This window comes from Bos indicus, chromosome 23, assembly GCF_029378745.1.
Source record: "Bos indicus isolate NIAB-ARS_2022 breed Sahiwal x Tharparkar chromosome 23, NIAB-ARS_B.indTharparkar_mat_pri_1.0, whole genome shotgun sequence".
Taxonomy (NCBI): Eukaryota; Metazoa; Chordata; class Mammalia; order Artiodactyla; family Bovidae; genus Bos; species Bos indicus.
The window spans coordinates 14577791-14593538 of NC_091782.1; the positions used below are offsets into that span (position 1 = coordinate 14577791).

Consider the following 15748-nt stretch of genomic DNA (forward strand, 5'->3'; position numbering starts at 1 on the left):
TCCAGGAGTGGGTTGCCATTTCCTTCTCCAGGGGATCTTCCTGACCCAGGGATCAAACCTGAGTTTACCGCATTGCAAGCAGATTCTACCAACTGAGCCATCAGGCCTGGCCCAACCTCAAAGGCAAGGCTAATGTCTAAATATGGCTCATAATTCCCACAAACCTTGAACTAGCACTGGGCAAAGTGCTGGTGTTCAGTGAGACTCTAATTGGCCTTAGTGAAGAAATCCTTTGGCTCAGAGAGAGGCGGGGATCCTGCCTAGTCACACAGCAAGTCCGCTCAGCCAGGCCCAGGACCCGGCTGTCTTCGAGTCCCCGGGGGCTGGGGAGGTAGGGTGTTGAAAAGCTGATAACCAGGACACCCTCCCTTTTCCTGCTCCCCGGGGGGTGCTGACAAGACATTACTGCACCAGCGAGCTCAGCCCACTCAGCACTCTCCCTTGGCCAGAGGCAGCCCTTCCACCCGCTGCTCCAAAGGGGGCGGGATGCTGGGGGTGGGGGTGGGCGGTGCAGGGCACACATCCAAAGCTAACACTGTCAGGATGCATTCCTCGACCCGGGAGGCAGGCGAGAGAGTTTTATTTGAACAGGAGCTACGGGGAGGGCACGGGGCTGCTGTTCTTTCTCCTCCGGAGAGTCTGAACAGGTGCCGTCCTGCAGCCAGAGGCATGGGGGGAGCAAGAACCTTGAATGAGACACAAGGGGCACCCAAGCCAAGGGCTCACCCACCCTGGGGGTCCTCTGCTCGCCGTAAAATAGCCAGCCTGACCCCAGTCGTGCAGACAGATCTGAGCGGGTGGCGGGAAAGGCAAGGCAAGAGCTGTCCCCTCCCCAGGGGGAGACCACAGTCCCACGAGGGGTTAGCCCTGGGGAAGCCAAGTGGGGGACGAGTCACAAGTGTGGCTGTAGCTGCTGGGGAGATTCAGACAGGAACCCCATGGCCAAGAGGCAAGCTGTACTTCCCCCTTCCAGGTCTTTGATTTTTTTTCTTGAAAGCTTGGACTCTGGGTGCCCTGACCCACAAATCCTGCAGGGTCAGGGCCTGACAGGTCCATAAGGAGGCCAGGGGAGCGGGCTGGGGGGCAGGGATGGAGCTGACGGCACCTGCCCTGAACTGTGGCACCTACTTACCTAACCCAGGTTTCTCCTGCTTTCAAACCTTTCACACTGCAAATGGTGAACAGCCCTGAACCAGGTCAGGAAACAGCGATGTCAGGACCCACAAAGGCTGAAGAGAGCGGTGCCCAGCAAAGGGCCAGTGAGCAAGCCCGGTGTGCTTCGGGGTGGAGGGGGCGGGGAGGGGGCGGCCAGAGCCAACAGGGTCCAAGGAGAAAGCCAGTCTCTAGGAGGGGCTGGTGGCCCAGCACAGCTGGTAAAAGAGGCCCTGATTTAGGACACCACGGAGTCTAAACGGGGCAACTCTGCCAGGCTCTGAACCCAGAGGCTTGGGTTCAGGCCGACTAACTAGCTTTTGCGTGACCCGGAAAGACTTATTTAATCCTCTGCCTCAGTTGTCTTATCTGCACATGAATTTGCACAGCGCCTATGGTCCCCGTCGGGAGTCCCTGCGGTGTGGGGCGGCTCCCACCTGCCCTTCCTTCACCAGGTGCCAGCTGCGGTCCCTGCTGTCGAGTGACGGCTGGAACGCCTCTCTCTGCCACCAACTGCAAGGTGACTTACATCATCAGCGGACACAGTCCTGAGTTCCTGGTAAAGGTTGAGACGTGCTGTGGGCGTGCAGGGTTTTAGACAGCCCCCTCACCCTAGGGGCATGGCCTCCAGTCTGCAGCAGGGATCAAGCATAGGGATCCAGACAGAAGCAAGACCCCACGGGGAGCAGAGTCTAGATCTTTTGGGGCCGCTGCAAGGACCCTGGCTCTTGGCAAGGATCGGACTCAGAGCCTAGGTCTGTGCAGTGGCCCATGTGCTCTGGACTCTGCTCCCCCCGTGTGGTCTAAGTCTGCGGGGGAAACCATGACAGGTTTTCTGAATCGGTGGTCCTGATGCAACTCTATCAGAATCCCTAACTGCTGCAGCAGTGATCACCTCCCACTTTCTGAGGCCATTGCCTCCAAGAAGCCTTCCCCAACTGCCTCACTTAGCAATACCTACTCCTTTATTGTACCTGCCCCACCCTGGAAAGCACAGTAACCTTGGAAAAGTTACATAACCTCCCAAGGCCTTGGCTCCAGGACTGTAAAGGGAGGCTAGTTAGATAACCACTAAGCTCCCTACGGCTTCACATTTTATGACTTGCTGCCAGGAGGAGCACCCAGAGCCAGGCCCTCCTCCTCCCCCATCCCTGCCAGCCTCCAAGAAACCAGCCAACAACACCTCCTTAGGCTCAAACCCTTGGGGAGCAGGGTCCTGTGAAGGACCAGTGAGGCATCAGGTCATTTCTGCCCCAGGCTCTGGATGGCCCCCCAAACCCTGTGTGGTGAAGGGGTTGACCACAATTTCAACCTCTGCCTCTTATTCCAGAAAAACTCACTAGTGGGTAGGGAAACTGGTGCTCCAGGAAAGGGTGTGCTGGGGTGGGGCAGGTTAGGAAATCAGGCCAGGTTAGTGTAAGTGAAATAAAGGCTCTGCAATCCAACACACATGAAGATTTTTGATTTAAAGGCTGTTCAGGGCTTTGATTTAAAGGCTGTGGTCCAATGGTTAAGAATGTGCCTTGCAATGCAGGGGACACAGGTTCAATCCTGGTCAGGGAAGATCCCACATGCCGTGGAGCAATTAAGCCCGTGCACCACAACTACTGAAGCCTGTGAGCCTAGAACCTGAGGTGCATGAGAAGCCACTGCAATGAGAAACCTGGGCACCGCAATGAAGAGGAGATCCCACTCATCACAACTACAGAAAGCCTGCATGTGGCAAAGAAAACCCACCACAGCCAAAATAAATAAGTGAATAAACGCTTCTCACCAGGCCTCAGTTTTCCCATCAAGCAAATGGGATGACATTCCCCAGTCAGACCTCAGAGAGGTCACAGGAAGGCACCTCAGAGGACTGGTTGTGCAGAAGCCTGTAGTAAGGCCAAGGGTGGGAACCCGAGGGGGGCAGGGGGAGCAAACCCTAGGTCACCCAGGTGCTGCAGGCAACACTGTGCAACAGTCCTGCTCCATCCCCTGGGGCCGACATCCCAGTCAGCTCAGCCCCGGGAGGGCCGAGGGGTGGAAAAGGCCCAGGGCAGGCTGCAGTCATGCCAAAGGGCCAGCAACAGCCCTGCCTTCCTCCTTCCTCCCTGCCTCTCCCCCCGCCCCCCTGCACGTCCGCGTGCCCCCATGGTTTCCAGGGCATGTGGTCTGGGGACATTCCCCGACAGGCGGGAGGACCTGCTCATCCTCTTTGTGGTAGGTTTCCACCAGGCCTGCACACACACTGGGTAAACATCCGCACGGACGAAGGAATGGGTCTCCACTCTGTCTCAAGTTCCTTGAAAGCAGAAATCACCCCCCGTGGGGAGGACAGGCCTGCTACGCCTGCTCACTACGAGGGGTCTTGCTAATCCCAGGGGAAAGGAGTAAGGGGACTCCTGGAGATAAACAGACCCAGAGAGGCAGAGCTGTTGGTCTTGTAAAGTCCCTCAAAGGAGAAAAGGTCGGAGTGCACCTTCCACATGAGTCCTTGGGTGGTCTCTGTGCCCAGCGAGATGGGAACCATCACTTTCTGATGAAGCCAGAGGCTCGGGGTCCAGCTTTCGAAGGCTGTGTGACTTGAAAGCCTATGCTTGACCACCAGGCAACGTGGCCCCACCTCATGCAGCTTAATTTTGATAAAGCCGCCTCCCTTCTGCTCCCTGGGGCCAGAGCCTGTCCTGGCTCAGTTTACCCAGGTAACCACCTTGACCTTACAGGAGGCTTGTTGTTGTTCAATGGCTAAGTCATATCCAACTCTTTGCGACCCCATGCACTTGAAGCACGACAGGCTTCCCTGTCCTTCACTATCTGCCAGAGTTTGCTCAAACTCATAGCCATTGAGTTTGTAGGAGGTTGGGTCCCTTGTGACTAGACTTCCAACCCAAAGGCCCACACAGCTGTCTGCCTCCCAACCACAGCCAGGTACATTGCTTGGGCACCCAGGGGTCCCACAGACAGATTCCAAGCAAGTCGCTTACCAGGCTAGAACCCAGGTAGGGAGGCTCCTGTTCCAGGGTGTGGGGCATGCCCACATGGAGCTCCCGTGGTCTATGCTGGGTATGTGTGTGCTAGTCACTCATCTGTGTCCGACTCATTGTGACTTCATGGGGATCGAACCGGGGTCTCCTGCATTGCAGGCAGATTCCTTACTGTCTGAGCCACCAGGGAAGTGTGCAATCTAGCAGAGAAGTATGCAGTCTAGCTAGGCCTAATTTAAGAGGCCTGCTAAGCCTTCTTGAATGAATGGATGAACTTACTCCAAGGAAGTGGGACTTCCCTATAGCTCAGATAGTAAAGAATCTGCCTGCAAATGCAGGAGACCCAGGTTCGATCCCTGGATCAGTAAGATCCCCTGGAGAAGGAAAATGGCCACCCACTCCAGTATTCTAGTCTGGAGAATCCCATGGACAGAGGAGCCCGGCAGGCTATAGTCCATGGGGTTGCAAAGAGTTGGACACGACTAAGCAACTACCACACACACAGAGTCCAGGGAAGTGGAGTCCAGAGAGGCGAAATCTGACCAGGTCACAAAGCACAAACCAGTACTGCAGGGAGAATCAGAACTCGAGTTAGCACCAGCTATTCCCTGCACAGTGGTTCAGACAAGGGCTTCCCAGCCCCAGCTCTGGCCCCAAGCACTGGGCACACACGCAGAGGAAGGGGCTCCACTGAGTCCTCACCAGCTGCTGTGGCCTACCAGTCCCCAGGCAACCCACAGGACCAGCCACTAGGCTACAGGAAGAGCCAGGCTGACCCTGCCCCCAGGTCAGCCCCTCCCTGCCTCTTCTCACAGAGCTTGGGGGCAAGCCTCTTCCTAACAGGAGGGGCCAGCTAGGCAGCCTGATTACAGAGTGCCATGGGAGGTGACAACAGCCAGAAGTACACAATCCTGCCTAAATATTTCAGCAGGAAACCCAAATATTTAGAGAGAAGGGGAAAAACAGAATGTACACTTCAAAGCCAATCAACGGGACCTGGCTATCAAGGACCCACGGAGAGGGGAGGTGGGTGGTGTCTGACCCCAAGGAGGGCACAACTTAGACCCCACATCCGGTGTGACCAACCCTCCAGGGATGTCACCCGTGAGGTCATCTGGACCCAGGATCCTCCAGAAGGGAAGAGGTTTAACCCAGGCCTGGGATAAGCCAGGACTCGTCCCCTTTCTCCAGAGGAGGAGGCAGGGCTCTGCTGGAAGGCAAGAGGCGATACACCTTCCTTTTCTCCTGGGAGGTGGGTGAGTCTGCAGGAAATGAAAAATGGTGGGTGACTCCACCAGGAGTTCTGGTGGGCTTTATCATCCGTGTCTCCATCCCCAGATTGGGAGCTCAAGAGATGGTGGGGCCTGAAGTAGGCATCGGGAACAGCCCCTAGCCCAGAGATGGAGGTGCCAGAGTGAAACCAAGTACGGCCCTGTGGGACTCCCAGGCTTGGACGTCTTTCTGTCCCCCATTTCTTGTAGGCAAGACTCCAGCCTCCATGACCTTCCCCGAGTTCCAAAGGGCAGATTTGGAACAGCGGCTAATCAGGGAAGGAGCAGCCAAGGAACAACCTGAGGCAAGATTAAAGGGACCAGAGAAACTTATCAATATTAGGAGTTGACCACCCGAAACTCTGCACACCCTAATCCCATCAAAGAGACCCCACTTTCGACTCACTATTCTAAACCTTTATCAAGTTCTTTGATGAGAGACACCTATTTTTTCGAGAGACACCTATTTTTTTCGAGGCAGAGGCTCAGTGTGTTTCCCTTTGCCTGGCAAAACACAATAAAGCTATCCTTTTCTACTTCAGCCAAAACTGTCTCTGGGATTTGATTCAGGACTGGTGTACAGAGAGGCCAAGCTTTGGGTAACAAGAGCAGCAGCTAACAGAGGAAATCACCAGTTGCTTGGGCTGCTCAAGTGTGTTTACATGGATTCTGCAGGAATGAGGGCAATGCTATACTGTAGTCCCCTTTCACAGATTAGGAGACTGACTTGCTCAAAGTCACATGGCTAAGTATTCAGCCAATTACACAGAGAACCTCCCGATGCACCCTAGGGTTCTGCAGCCACCACACACACCCTGTACTTTCCCACCTCCGTGCCTTTGCTCCTTGTTTTTGTATGTTTCATAGTGTGGGCTCTGGGCTCAAATCCATTTTCTTCCACCTCCTAGCTGTACAGTCTCGGGCAAAAGAGTGAAGTTGTAGGAGCCACTCTGCTGCTCTTGCCCTAAGGTGGGGTTGCTAACCCTCCAGCAGAGGGTTGCCCCAGGACTACGAGATGATGCACACAAACCATTCCCACTGCCAGTGGTGAAGCAAGTGCTCAGTAACTGCACCCGGGGCCCCAATCCCTGCTCACTCTCATCACTTCCACCTCCTGACTCTACCTCCCTTCAGATCCAAGGCTCTGAAATCAGCAAGGCAGGGTAACTCTCAGCCTCTAGCTAACCATGCCATCCTGGGCAAATCCCCTGACCTCAGCAGAGCATTAACACCTAACCCACAGGACAGGTTCAATGAGATCAGGTAAGAACCAGCCTGGCACCTGGGAGGTATTTGGCAGAAAGTCCACGGGGGCTGCAGCCCACTCCACTCATCGCTTCTGCCCACCTCAATGCTCTCCCCTCCACTTTAAGTTCAAGAGCAGAAATTCACCTCTCAAGAGTACACGCCTGGAACCTCCAGCTGCACCTATGAACACCACTCAGGTAACAAGCTCTTTACCTGTCTTTCTCTAGAGTATGGGCTCCCTGAGGGCAGGCACAACATTGTGCTCAGAGCCAGATCCTTCCCCACCACAGGCCACAGTGCTCTACAGGCAGCCCTCAGGAAACAGGAACTGACTCCTCCGAGGCCCCCTGACCCTCGTCCATCTTTCCAGCCTCACCATCTGCAACCCATCACTTGGCACCAGGACTATATTTCCCCTCATTTCACCACCACAGCCCTGTTTCTCTCCCCAGCTAGATGGAGCTCCAGAGGGCTAAGCCCCCATCTGGTTTCTGGGGCTTTGAAGTTAGGTTTCTGTCACACCAAAGTGACAGCTGGCAGGCAGGGGTCCCCCTGTGATCCCCCAACTCTGCCCAGGTCTCTGAGGTTTGGGGTGTCAGATGAATTGCTCACAAAAAGGCGAGACACCTCAGGCAGCTATACAGAGCTGGAGCACCCCACCCCCCACGATTACCAAAAGAAGCAACTAAGGCGCCCTCTGGGAACTGGGAACGTCATCAGTGGAGAGGACCCAGACGTGGACCAACAAGGAGGGAGAGCGGTGCCCTAACTGCAAGCTGGGTAAGGGAGTGTGGGTGGGCTCTTTTATGGGGCTGGGAGCTCTGTGGGCTTTGGTAGAGAAAACCACACTCCCTCACATCAGGAGAGAGGGAGGAGACATCTTTATCAGAACAACAAGGGGGTAAAAGGATCCGCCCACAGAAACGTTAGTTTAGAATAGAATGCTCCACTTCTTTTAAGTTGCAAACAGCTGTTGAAGGAAGAGGAATCTTTCTGAAATGCTGTTTACTCCCTTACTGGAAAATTGCAAAAATTTGGTGAGTTCAAATTCTTTGGCTCAACCCAGACAGCCTGGTCATCTGACCCTCACCCCTCTGTCCAGTGGCTGCAGCCCAGAACCATCAGGCAGTTTCACACCTCCCCGAGGAGGGCTGCAATGAAAATGGATGCTCCATCCTACCCTCTCTCTAGCTTTTTTACAAGGGTGGCGGAAGGACTTCCCTGGCCATCCAGTGGTTAAGACTTCGACTTCCAATGCAGGGACAGCGAGTTCAATCCCTAGTTGGGGAGCTAAGACCCTACAGGCCTCCTAGCCAAAAAAACAAAACAAAACAAAAAAAACAAACATAAAACAGAAGCGATATTGGAACAAAGTCAATAAAGACGAATGGTCCACATCCCCCCCCCCCCAAAAAATCTTCAAATAAATAAATACAAAGGTGGTTCACCCAGAAGTGGAATTACTGGGTCATGTGAGCTTCCCTGGTGGCTCAGACGGTAAAGCATTTGCCTGCAATGCAGGAAAGCCAGGTTCGATCCCTGGGTCTGGAAATCCCCTGGAAGAAGTTATGACAACCCACTCCAGTATTCTTGCCTGGGGGAGCCTGGCAAGCCTTGGTCCATTGAGTTGCAAAGAAATAGACACGACTGAGCAAGAAGCACAGACACACACTTGGCAGTCTATTTTTAATTTCTTGAGGAATCTCTATACTGTCTCCCATAGCGGTTGCCCCATTTTACACCAAAATACAAACACTATACAATTCCACTTGTAAGGTATCTAGAGTAGCCAAATTCACAGAAACAGAAAGTAAAATGGTAGTCACACAGCCCTGGGTGGGTGGGGGGAAGGAGAGCTGTTTAACAGGTCTAGCGTTTCAGTTTTGCCACATGAAAAAATTTTGGAGATGTTTCATGGTAACATGAATACACGTAACACTACTGAACAGCACTCAAAAAAAAAAGGTAAAAAGTGTATACTTTGATATGTGTTTTTCACTATAATTAAAAGAAAAGAAAGTCAGTTGCCCTTTCTTCTGCTCTAGGAAGACCTGACTCCGTGCCCTCTACACTGGGGTATGGAAGGGGCATCGCGTAGAAGTGGCATTTAGAAGCTCAGTGGCAGCAGCAGCTAATACTTAATGAGCTTTCCTGTGTGTCAAGCACTGTTTCCAATAAGCAACCTGTGAAGGTGATATAGTGCCATGCATTCAGAGGCCACCCGTCACCAACAGACACACAGCTTGGATGGTGACTCTTTCAGCAACAGTAAGGGGCCCACACCGATAAGCCAAGTGGCACGGGGACAAAGACGCCTGCCTGAGAGCAGCAGGTCCTCTTATCCGTGTCAACGCACCCTTGGGGAGAACGAGGAGGTCAGGGCTCCTCCACTTATTCCAGGGGTCCGGACGGATTCTCAGCAAAAATCTCCAAAGGGATTCGCCTCTATCTTCTCCACTCCCCCAAAGGAACATCTGGAGGTGTTCACATGCTATTTCATGCTCTCCTACAATCACCGGCCTCACCGGGCCTCTCTCTATCACCCCAGCGATAGAGGCCACTCCGTTCTCTCTGACTCTAGCATCTCAATTTGTACAAAGACTCTCCTTGGGGTTCCGTCTCAGGAGCCTGGCTTCCCTGTTCCCCAAAGCCTTGTACTTCCCTGTCCCCTGCTTCCTCCGCCCCCTCACCACACACAGGCTGAGGCCAATCTAACAGCAAACAACCAAGTTCAAGATGAAAGCTCTTGGCCTGAGGTCAGAGCCAGCCAAGCACGCCTCCAAAATCGGAGGACTGTGTTTCTTTTAAACGCCAGACTATAAATAGGGGAAAACCCCAGGAAAACACTTAGAAGCCGCAGTCATCACCTCCCTTGTGCCCCCCTCCTATAGGACTCCCCCAACCCCCACGAGAACCTTTCAACACTTGCTAATCTCTGCCTTCAATAAGCCTCTATTACTATGCCATCTGTAGTCATCCTAAGGGCTCTAGTAAAACTCTCAAAACGATTCAATAAAAATTCACCTTAACTGTTAAAATTCTAACCAGAGTAGTTAACGAAAGCAGATTTATCAATCTGAGAATTTTTTTTGGTTTTGGCTGCCCCCGACGTTGAGCTGAACAAAAATAAGAAAACGAGAGCCTTTAGGAAAGAACCTCTTCTGTTTCCTCTCCAAAAAAACCAACCTCTCCACTTCCCACTTCTGCACTCCTAGACGGTGAGAGTTGTTTCGAATGAATGACCCGGAGGCTTCTGCGATCCTGGATAATCAAAAGATCGATTGTGCGCTCTTTACTTACAAAGGCAGTTAAGTGGACCAGTGCGCTTTACAATTTCCAGCAAGGCTTGAAACAAAAGAGGCTTTCATGTTAACCCTAGGTTCCCCCCCGCCCCCCACCACCAAATTCAAGTCATGTGCCCAGTCTGAGCATTCGGTCAGATGTAATTTTACATGATTCGTAGTTAAATTTTTTAAAACTTTTAGGAGGAGGATTGGTGTCAGAACCTCAATGTTGGAATCAGCCTTACTCTATGGACCAGAATATGTGTGGGGGAGTGTGAAGGGCCCAGAAGATAAAAGGAGAGCGACTGGGCACAGACAGAAAACCTCAGAAGAGGACAAGGCAGGTAAGGAGGTCGGTGGGATCCAAGAGGCTTCCAGGAATGGGTCAGCTCTGTGAGCAGTCCAAGAAAACCTGGTTAGGGATGGGGCCAGCAGAGGGCAGGGCCTGGGGTGACCCCTGCACCCCCAGGAAACAAAGGATCCCCAAGAACCACATCGTGAAGCCTGTGGTCTCCCTCCTGGCCCTCTGCTAGGTTCCTCTTCCCGCTCTTCTCCTGCTTTGTTGTTGATGTTAAGTCACCCAGTCGTGTCCGACTCTCTGCGACCCCATGGACTGCAGCACGCCAGGCCTCCCTGTCCCTCACCATCTCCTGAAGTTTGCCCAAGTTCATGTTCATTGCATTGGTGATACTGTCCACCGATCTCATCCTGATGCTCTCTTCTCTGACACCCTCATAAATTCCCAGTTCCCACTCTTGGGAATTCCCTGGTGGCCCAGGGGTTAGGATTCTGTGCTTCCACTGCAGGGGGAACGGGTTTGATCCCTGGTTGGGGAACTAAGATCCTGCATGCCGTGGGGTGTTCTCAGTCACTCAGTTGGGTCCCACTCTTTGGGACCCCACAGGCTGCAGCCCATCAGGCTTCCCTGTCCATGGGATTTTCCAGGCAAGAATACCAGGGTGGATTGCCATTTCCTACTCCAGGCTGTGGGGTAAGGCGCTGCCAGAAAACAAAACCATATAATGATCAAGATCCCACTCTGGCTGGAGGGCATCTCCTCCTGAGAGTGCCCCCTAAAGTCAGGCTGGACCTGGGGGCCCTGGCGCACTGTCTTGTCAAGGTGGATTTTTCCATCCTTCTCCAAAGCAGGCCAGTCTGAGCCTGGCTGTGTCTAATTCATCCTTGCATTCCCAGTGCTTTGCCCACTGCCGCACACGCAGCAGGCGCTTAATAAACACTTGTTGGCTAATTCCCATATACTCTGCAATATACTTCAGTTTCACTTCAGTTTGAAACCTGACCCTGTACTGTAAGAACCTGGGCAAATTACATCATCTTTTCAAGTCTTCATCTTGATTGAAAAGGGAAGACTAGATTAAAATCAGAGCGTAGGTAAAGTGCTTATTCAGAGTCCTGGCACACAGTCAGCCCTGGAAAACCTTCCTGTTTAGGATCGCTGCAGAGGTGAAGGTTGAGAAAGGTTCATTCCTGCCCGGCATCCCAACCCTCTGGTTTTCCCGTGCTTCTCAAGGAGAAGTGGGGTGGGGTGGATGGCTGCTGTAAGGGAGGAGGTGCCGACTCAGCCAGGCACAACACAGGAGACGCCTGCGTGCCCATGCCTGTTCGAGGGGAAATAGAAAATAGAATTTCCCAGCCGACCAGAGTCCAGCAGAACCAATTTATTAAGCTCACCGACAGACCAACAGCTTCACATGCCTAAGGGGGAGGGCGAGGGTGTATGGACAAGGAGCAGGCTCTGGTGGCAGATGTCCAGGTCTTAGCCAAGTCCGTGTGTGCCCTCCTGGTCATTCCCTTGAGCTTCAGCTTCCTTATCTGAACACGCAAGGGTGCTGTAAAGAGTACCTGACTAAGGCAGGTAAAGGGCCGAGCAGGTTGCCCCGGTCAGTGTCCTCTAGTGTGTGCAGCGGTGCAAGGCTCGGTGTTTTCACTTACACCTGTACACACCCAATGCCTGATGCTTCCACTTATTAGACCCTCGCCAGATTCAAACCTTACTCAAACCTCACTTTGCAGATGAGGAAAGAGAGGCCAAGTCAAATGGTTTGATGGGTAAATGGCCAAGCCAGATGGCAAAACCAGCTTAGGGCCTCTCTCGTAAAATGCTGATTGCCGCCCACAACGCCCAACATGCCAGGTGCTCAGCCAATGCCAACTCCTCTTGTGGGAGCCTCTGCAATTTAGGAAGAGGCTGGGGGAACGGGTCACCCAGCAGCTGGAGGAGCAGGCTTGAGAGCAAGGGTTCAAGATGGTTCCGAAGGCTGGAAGGAGGGCGACCACGTGGCCTGGGGCCAGTGTGGCACAGAGCGTTTGAAAGTCAGCCTCCTCCACGTCAGTTCAACCACAGCATGCAGAGGGAGGAAGCAACTGACAACTCGGGGTACTATTTCCAAAGATCTAAAGAAGGGGGCCTTAACTCCCTTTCTCTCTTTGAAAGAATACACAAAATTTCCACTCTAAGAGAAACATCAAACCAGGTTGCACCACCCCCTCCCTTCCAACAGCCCCCTTGGGGCAGGGGGTTGGCTCCCACCCCAGGAATTCTTAACCAGGGACTCTGTTAGGATTACAAAGGTGATTATTCTGAACTTGATAAAAAACACAGAACTCAGGTGGAAAATGCCGGAGCAGCTAGACGGGTAAGAAGATTTTTGAGTTTTCATTTTCCTTAAAGCAATTTCCTGAGACCTGAAGCAGTGCCCCAAGTCCCAGATCAGAGAGCAATGCCAGGCAGGTTTCTGTGGACAGAAAGCAATGCTGAGTTAACGCTTCCACTGGTCCATTCTCATTTCTGGGGTTTTTCCTATGAAGGGAGGGGACTCGCCATGTTGGATATGGCTTGAGAGGCTGGCCTGTCTATAAGCATGTCCCAGTCAAACTAGCCTGAGGCCCAAATCTTTTTCCTAAAGTTACCTGCTGGATTTGGGGGAGGGGGACAGGGGGATGCTAATTGCTGGCGGGTTTAAAAGGACCTCAAAAATGTCAGGCTTCTTGCTTGCTCCAACACCTTAAGAAAGCTGTCTAACCTCCAAAGCTATAACCACCAGCTGCACCCGGGTGCCTCGCCCAGACCACCACCCCCCCCCCTTCCCCTACTCCTCGTGTTTTGAAGTTTATTTTCCCACATTCAGCCTTGAATTCTTTCCTTCCTTCCCCTGCAGTGGCGGAGGAGCAGCAGAGAGGGAAACACTTCGAGGGCAGCTCGATTCTTTATCATCCCCGCCTGCCTTCCTCCCCCTCTAAACAAAGCCCTGGAGCAAAGTAAACAACAACTCTTCTCCAGAGGAATTGTTTCCTCAAGGGAAATTATAAAGTGACCCCCCCCCCCTCCCCAACACGCACACACAGGGCAGACACCCATTCCAAGGAAGGCGCAGCCACCCAGATCTCCTGCTTTTAGGAGCGACATCACCCAGCTCCCTCCTGAAGCGCATCCTGCCACCAAACTCATCTCCCAACAGCCCCCAGCCCTGGAAACTGCTCCCAGACAGGAGACTCTCCACTAAAATCCAACACCCAACCTTCTAATCTAAACCTTTCACTGGCTCCTAAGAGGACAAATCTATTTGACCAGCTGCCAGTAGGCACCTATAAGCTCACCAGGGGTATTTAGGTGTCCATCAATTTGGGGACAAAAAGGGGAATCCACAGGCAAGACATTGTCATGCTTTCTAATGCTTTCAACCTTCCAACAGACCAGAGCTGGAAAGACAGATGAAGACGGGTTCGTTCCCATTTTACATACAGGGACATTGCTTCGGGAAAAATGAGAGACAAATACCCAGCCATAGAGGATTGGGGAGGCAAAGTAGATTAAACACTGTTACTCATTAAAGTTCCTTTCTGACCTCTTTTACCCCAAGAGAAATGTCACACCTTGGACAATATCTGTACTCCACCTCACCACCTAGAGCCTTCATCGGCTCTTATCCAGGTCTGGTGGTTCTACTGAAGGGAGGCCATCACGGTAGGCCAAGGAGGGTGAACGGCTGAAGTTAAGAACCTTCGAGAAACAAGGGTACAGGCCTTCGGTCCCCAAACAAGTCCCGCAGTTTATCCCAGTGAGATTAATGTCAACTATAGTACATACGAATCTACCAAGGCGGAGGAGAAACTCCCAACACCTCCCATTCTGCACAACCTCTCCTCCCTTCCCCCACCCTCGAAAAGGGACGCCCCGGGTGCTGTCCTTTTGTTCCACTGGTTACTTTCACAAAGTTGAACTCCAAGCCCTTCGGGGATGTCTCCACGAGATAAGCCTTCCCGGAAGCCTGCGCGAGTCTCCAGCGTTCCAGCCACCGGCCCGCATCCCGGAGGGGTCAGGCCCGACAGAGCCCCGGACCGCGCCCCCCCCATCCCGAGCCCTGCGAGGGGCGAGGGAGCCTCGCGCCATTCCCCCGGGCTGGTGAAGAAAGGCCGAAAAAGAGCCGGCGGGGTGCCGCTCTGGCCCGGGAGCTGGGAGGTGGAGACGCGAGGGGGTGGCACCCGGCGGGTGGCCCGAACTCCGGGAGCGTCTCCAAGGGAAGATAAACGCCCTTATCCGCCCCACAGCCTCCTCCAACCAGGGAGGTACCCGCGCACCCACACCGAGCCACCTCGGGGCCTGGTTCACCCGCGGGTCAAGCCTAAGTTCTCTTTCGGCACAAACTGGGTTCCAAAGAGTCTCCGCGCGCGTGCGTTGATTCCTGTGTCCATGGGTGAACGACGGATTCCAGTGGTCAGACTCACGGTGAGACATCCTCACCGATCACCCCCCAGGACCACCCACAGAGAGTGAGGGTCATCCAAAGCTGCGAGGGGCTCCCCTTCAGCACTCCTAAACCTCCAGCTCACCTGCAGGATCTTGTCCAGACCATCCTGGCCCAGGCACGGGAACTCCTTGAGCAGATGCACTTTCTGGGTATAGTAGTTTGTCTTGGCCTCTTTCCAATGCGGCTCCTCTAGTACCTCGAAGATCGCCGCCCCGATGGCCAGGTAGAAGATAATGGCCGAGGTAAGCAGAGGGCCCCGGTCCACCATGGCTCCCGAGAGGCCGCCTCCTGGAGAAAGCCTCCCCTAGCCCCAGCGACTCCCAGTCCCACCCGCCCTCCAGCCCCTGGAAACAGCTGTTTGAATTTGGAGCTCCGCATGCGCAGTGCTCCGTTCAACCCGGCTCGGCTCCACGAACAAAGTTGCGGCTCCAAGTTGGTCCACTGAGCGCGGGGGAACTGTGCGGACCCTTCTCACTCGCGCCAGGGGTGGGCGGACACAAAAGGGGCCGGGAGAGGGTCCCCGGATCGCGGGAGGGAAAGGAGCTGAGGGAACCCGGGGCAGAGATCCCGGAGCCACGTGCACCACTCCGCGCTTAACAGCAGTGTGCACCGCGCCCGCCTCCGGGAGTCTCTTTTACACGGGCCTGCAGCTCTCGGCCCGGGAGGAGGGGCCGCCGAGGGCCCGCCCCCGTGCAGGCCCCGCCCCGCGCAGGGCTGGCGGCGGGCCTCAGAGTCACCGCTAGGTGCGCGCTGGAACCAGCTCCCGACCCCGTGCGCTCTTTACCCCCAGCCCCCGGCCACAGCCAGGGTCCGCTGCGTGCCCCGTCTGCCCGCAGAGGTTGTGGTCTCATGGCCTCACGTTTCTTACTAGTGCTGGTGTATGAACTAAAATGAGTGTGTGCCAAATGACTGGGGTCAGGAAGTTATTACTACTGCTATTTTCCTTATAAGCCAATTTTCATTTGCTCATGTTTCTGCCAAGAACACCTGATTCTGTCTCTGTCTCACACACCTTCCTGTAAGACAGGGGAAAGGCCATTAGAAAGGGACTGGGGAGG

At 53.9% G+C, this 15748-nt stretch overlaps 1 protein-coding gene across 2 annotated transcripts in view; it reads right to left on the bottom strand.

Moving 5' to 3' along the window:
- The window catches only part of KCNK5 (potassium two pore domain channel subfamily K member 5), a 40512-nt gene extending 25193 nt beyond the window's left edge, over positions 1 to 15319 (bottom strand). The window contains exon 1 of one of the 2 annotated variants that reach the window (XM_019986262.2): positions 14773 to 15319. In XM_019986262.2, coding sequence (XP_019841821.2) covers positions 14773 to 14958 — 186 coding nt within the window. In that variant the 5' untranslated portion in view covers positions 14959 to 15319. The other variant, XM_019986263.2, reaches the window with a different exon arrangement.
- Between the last annotated feature and the right edge of the window lie 429 nt (positions 15320 to 15748).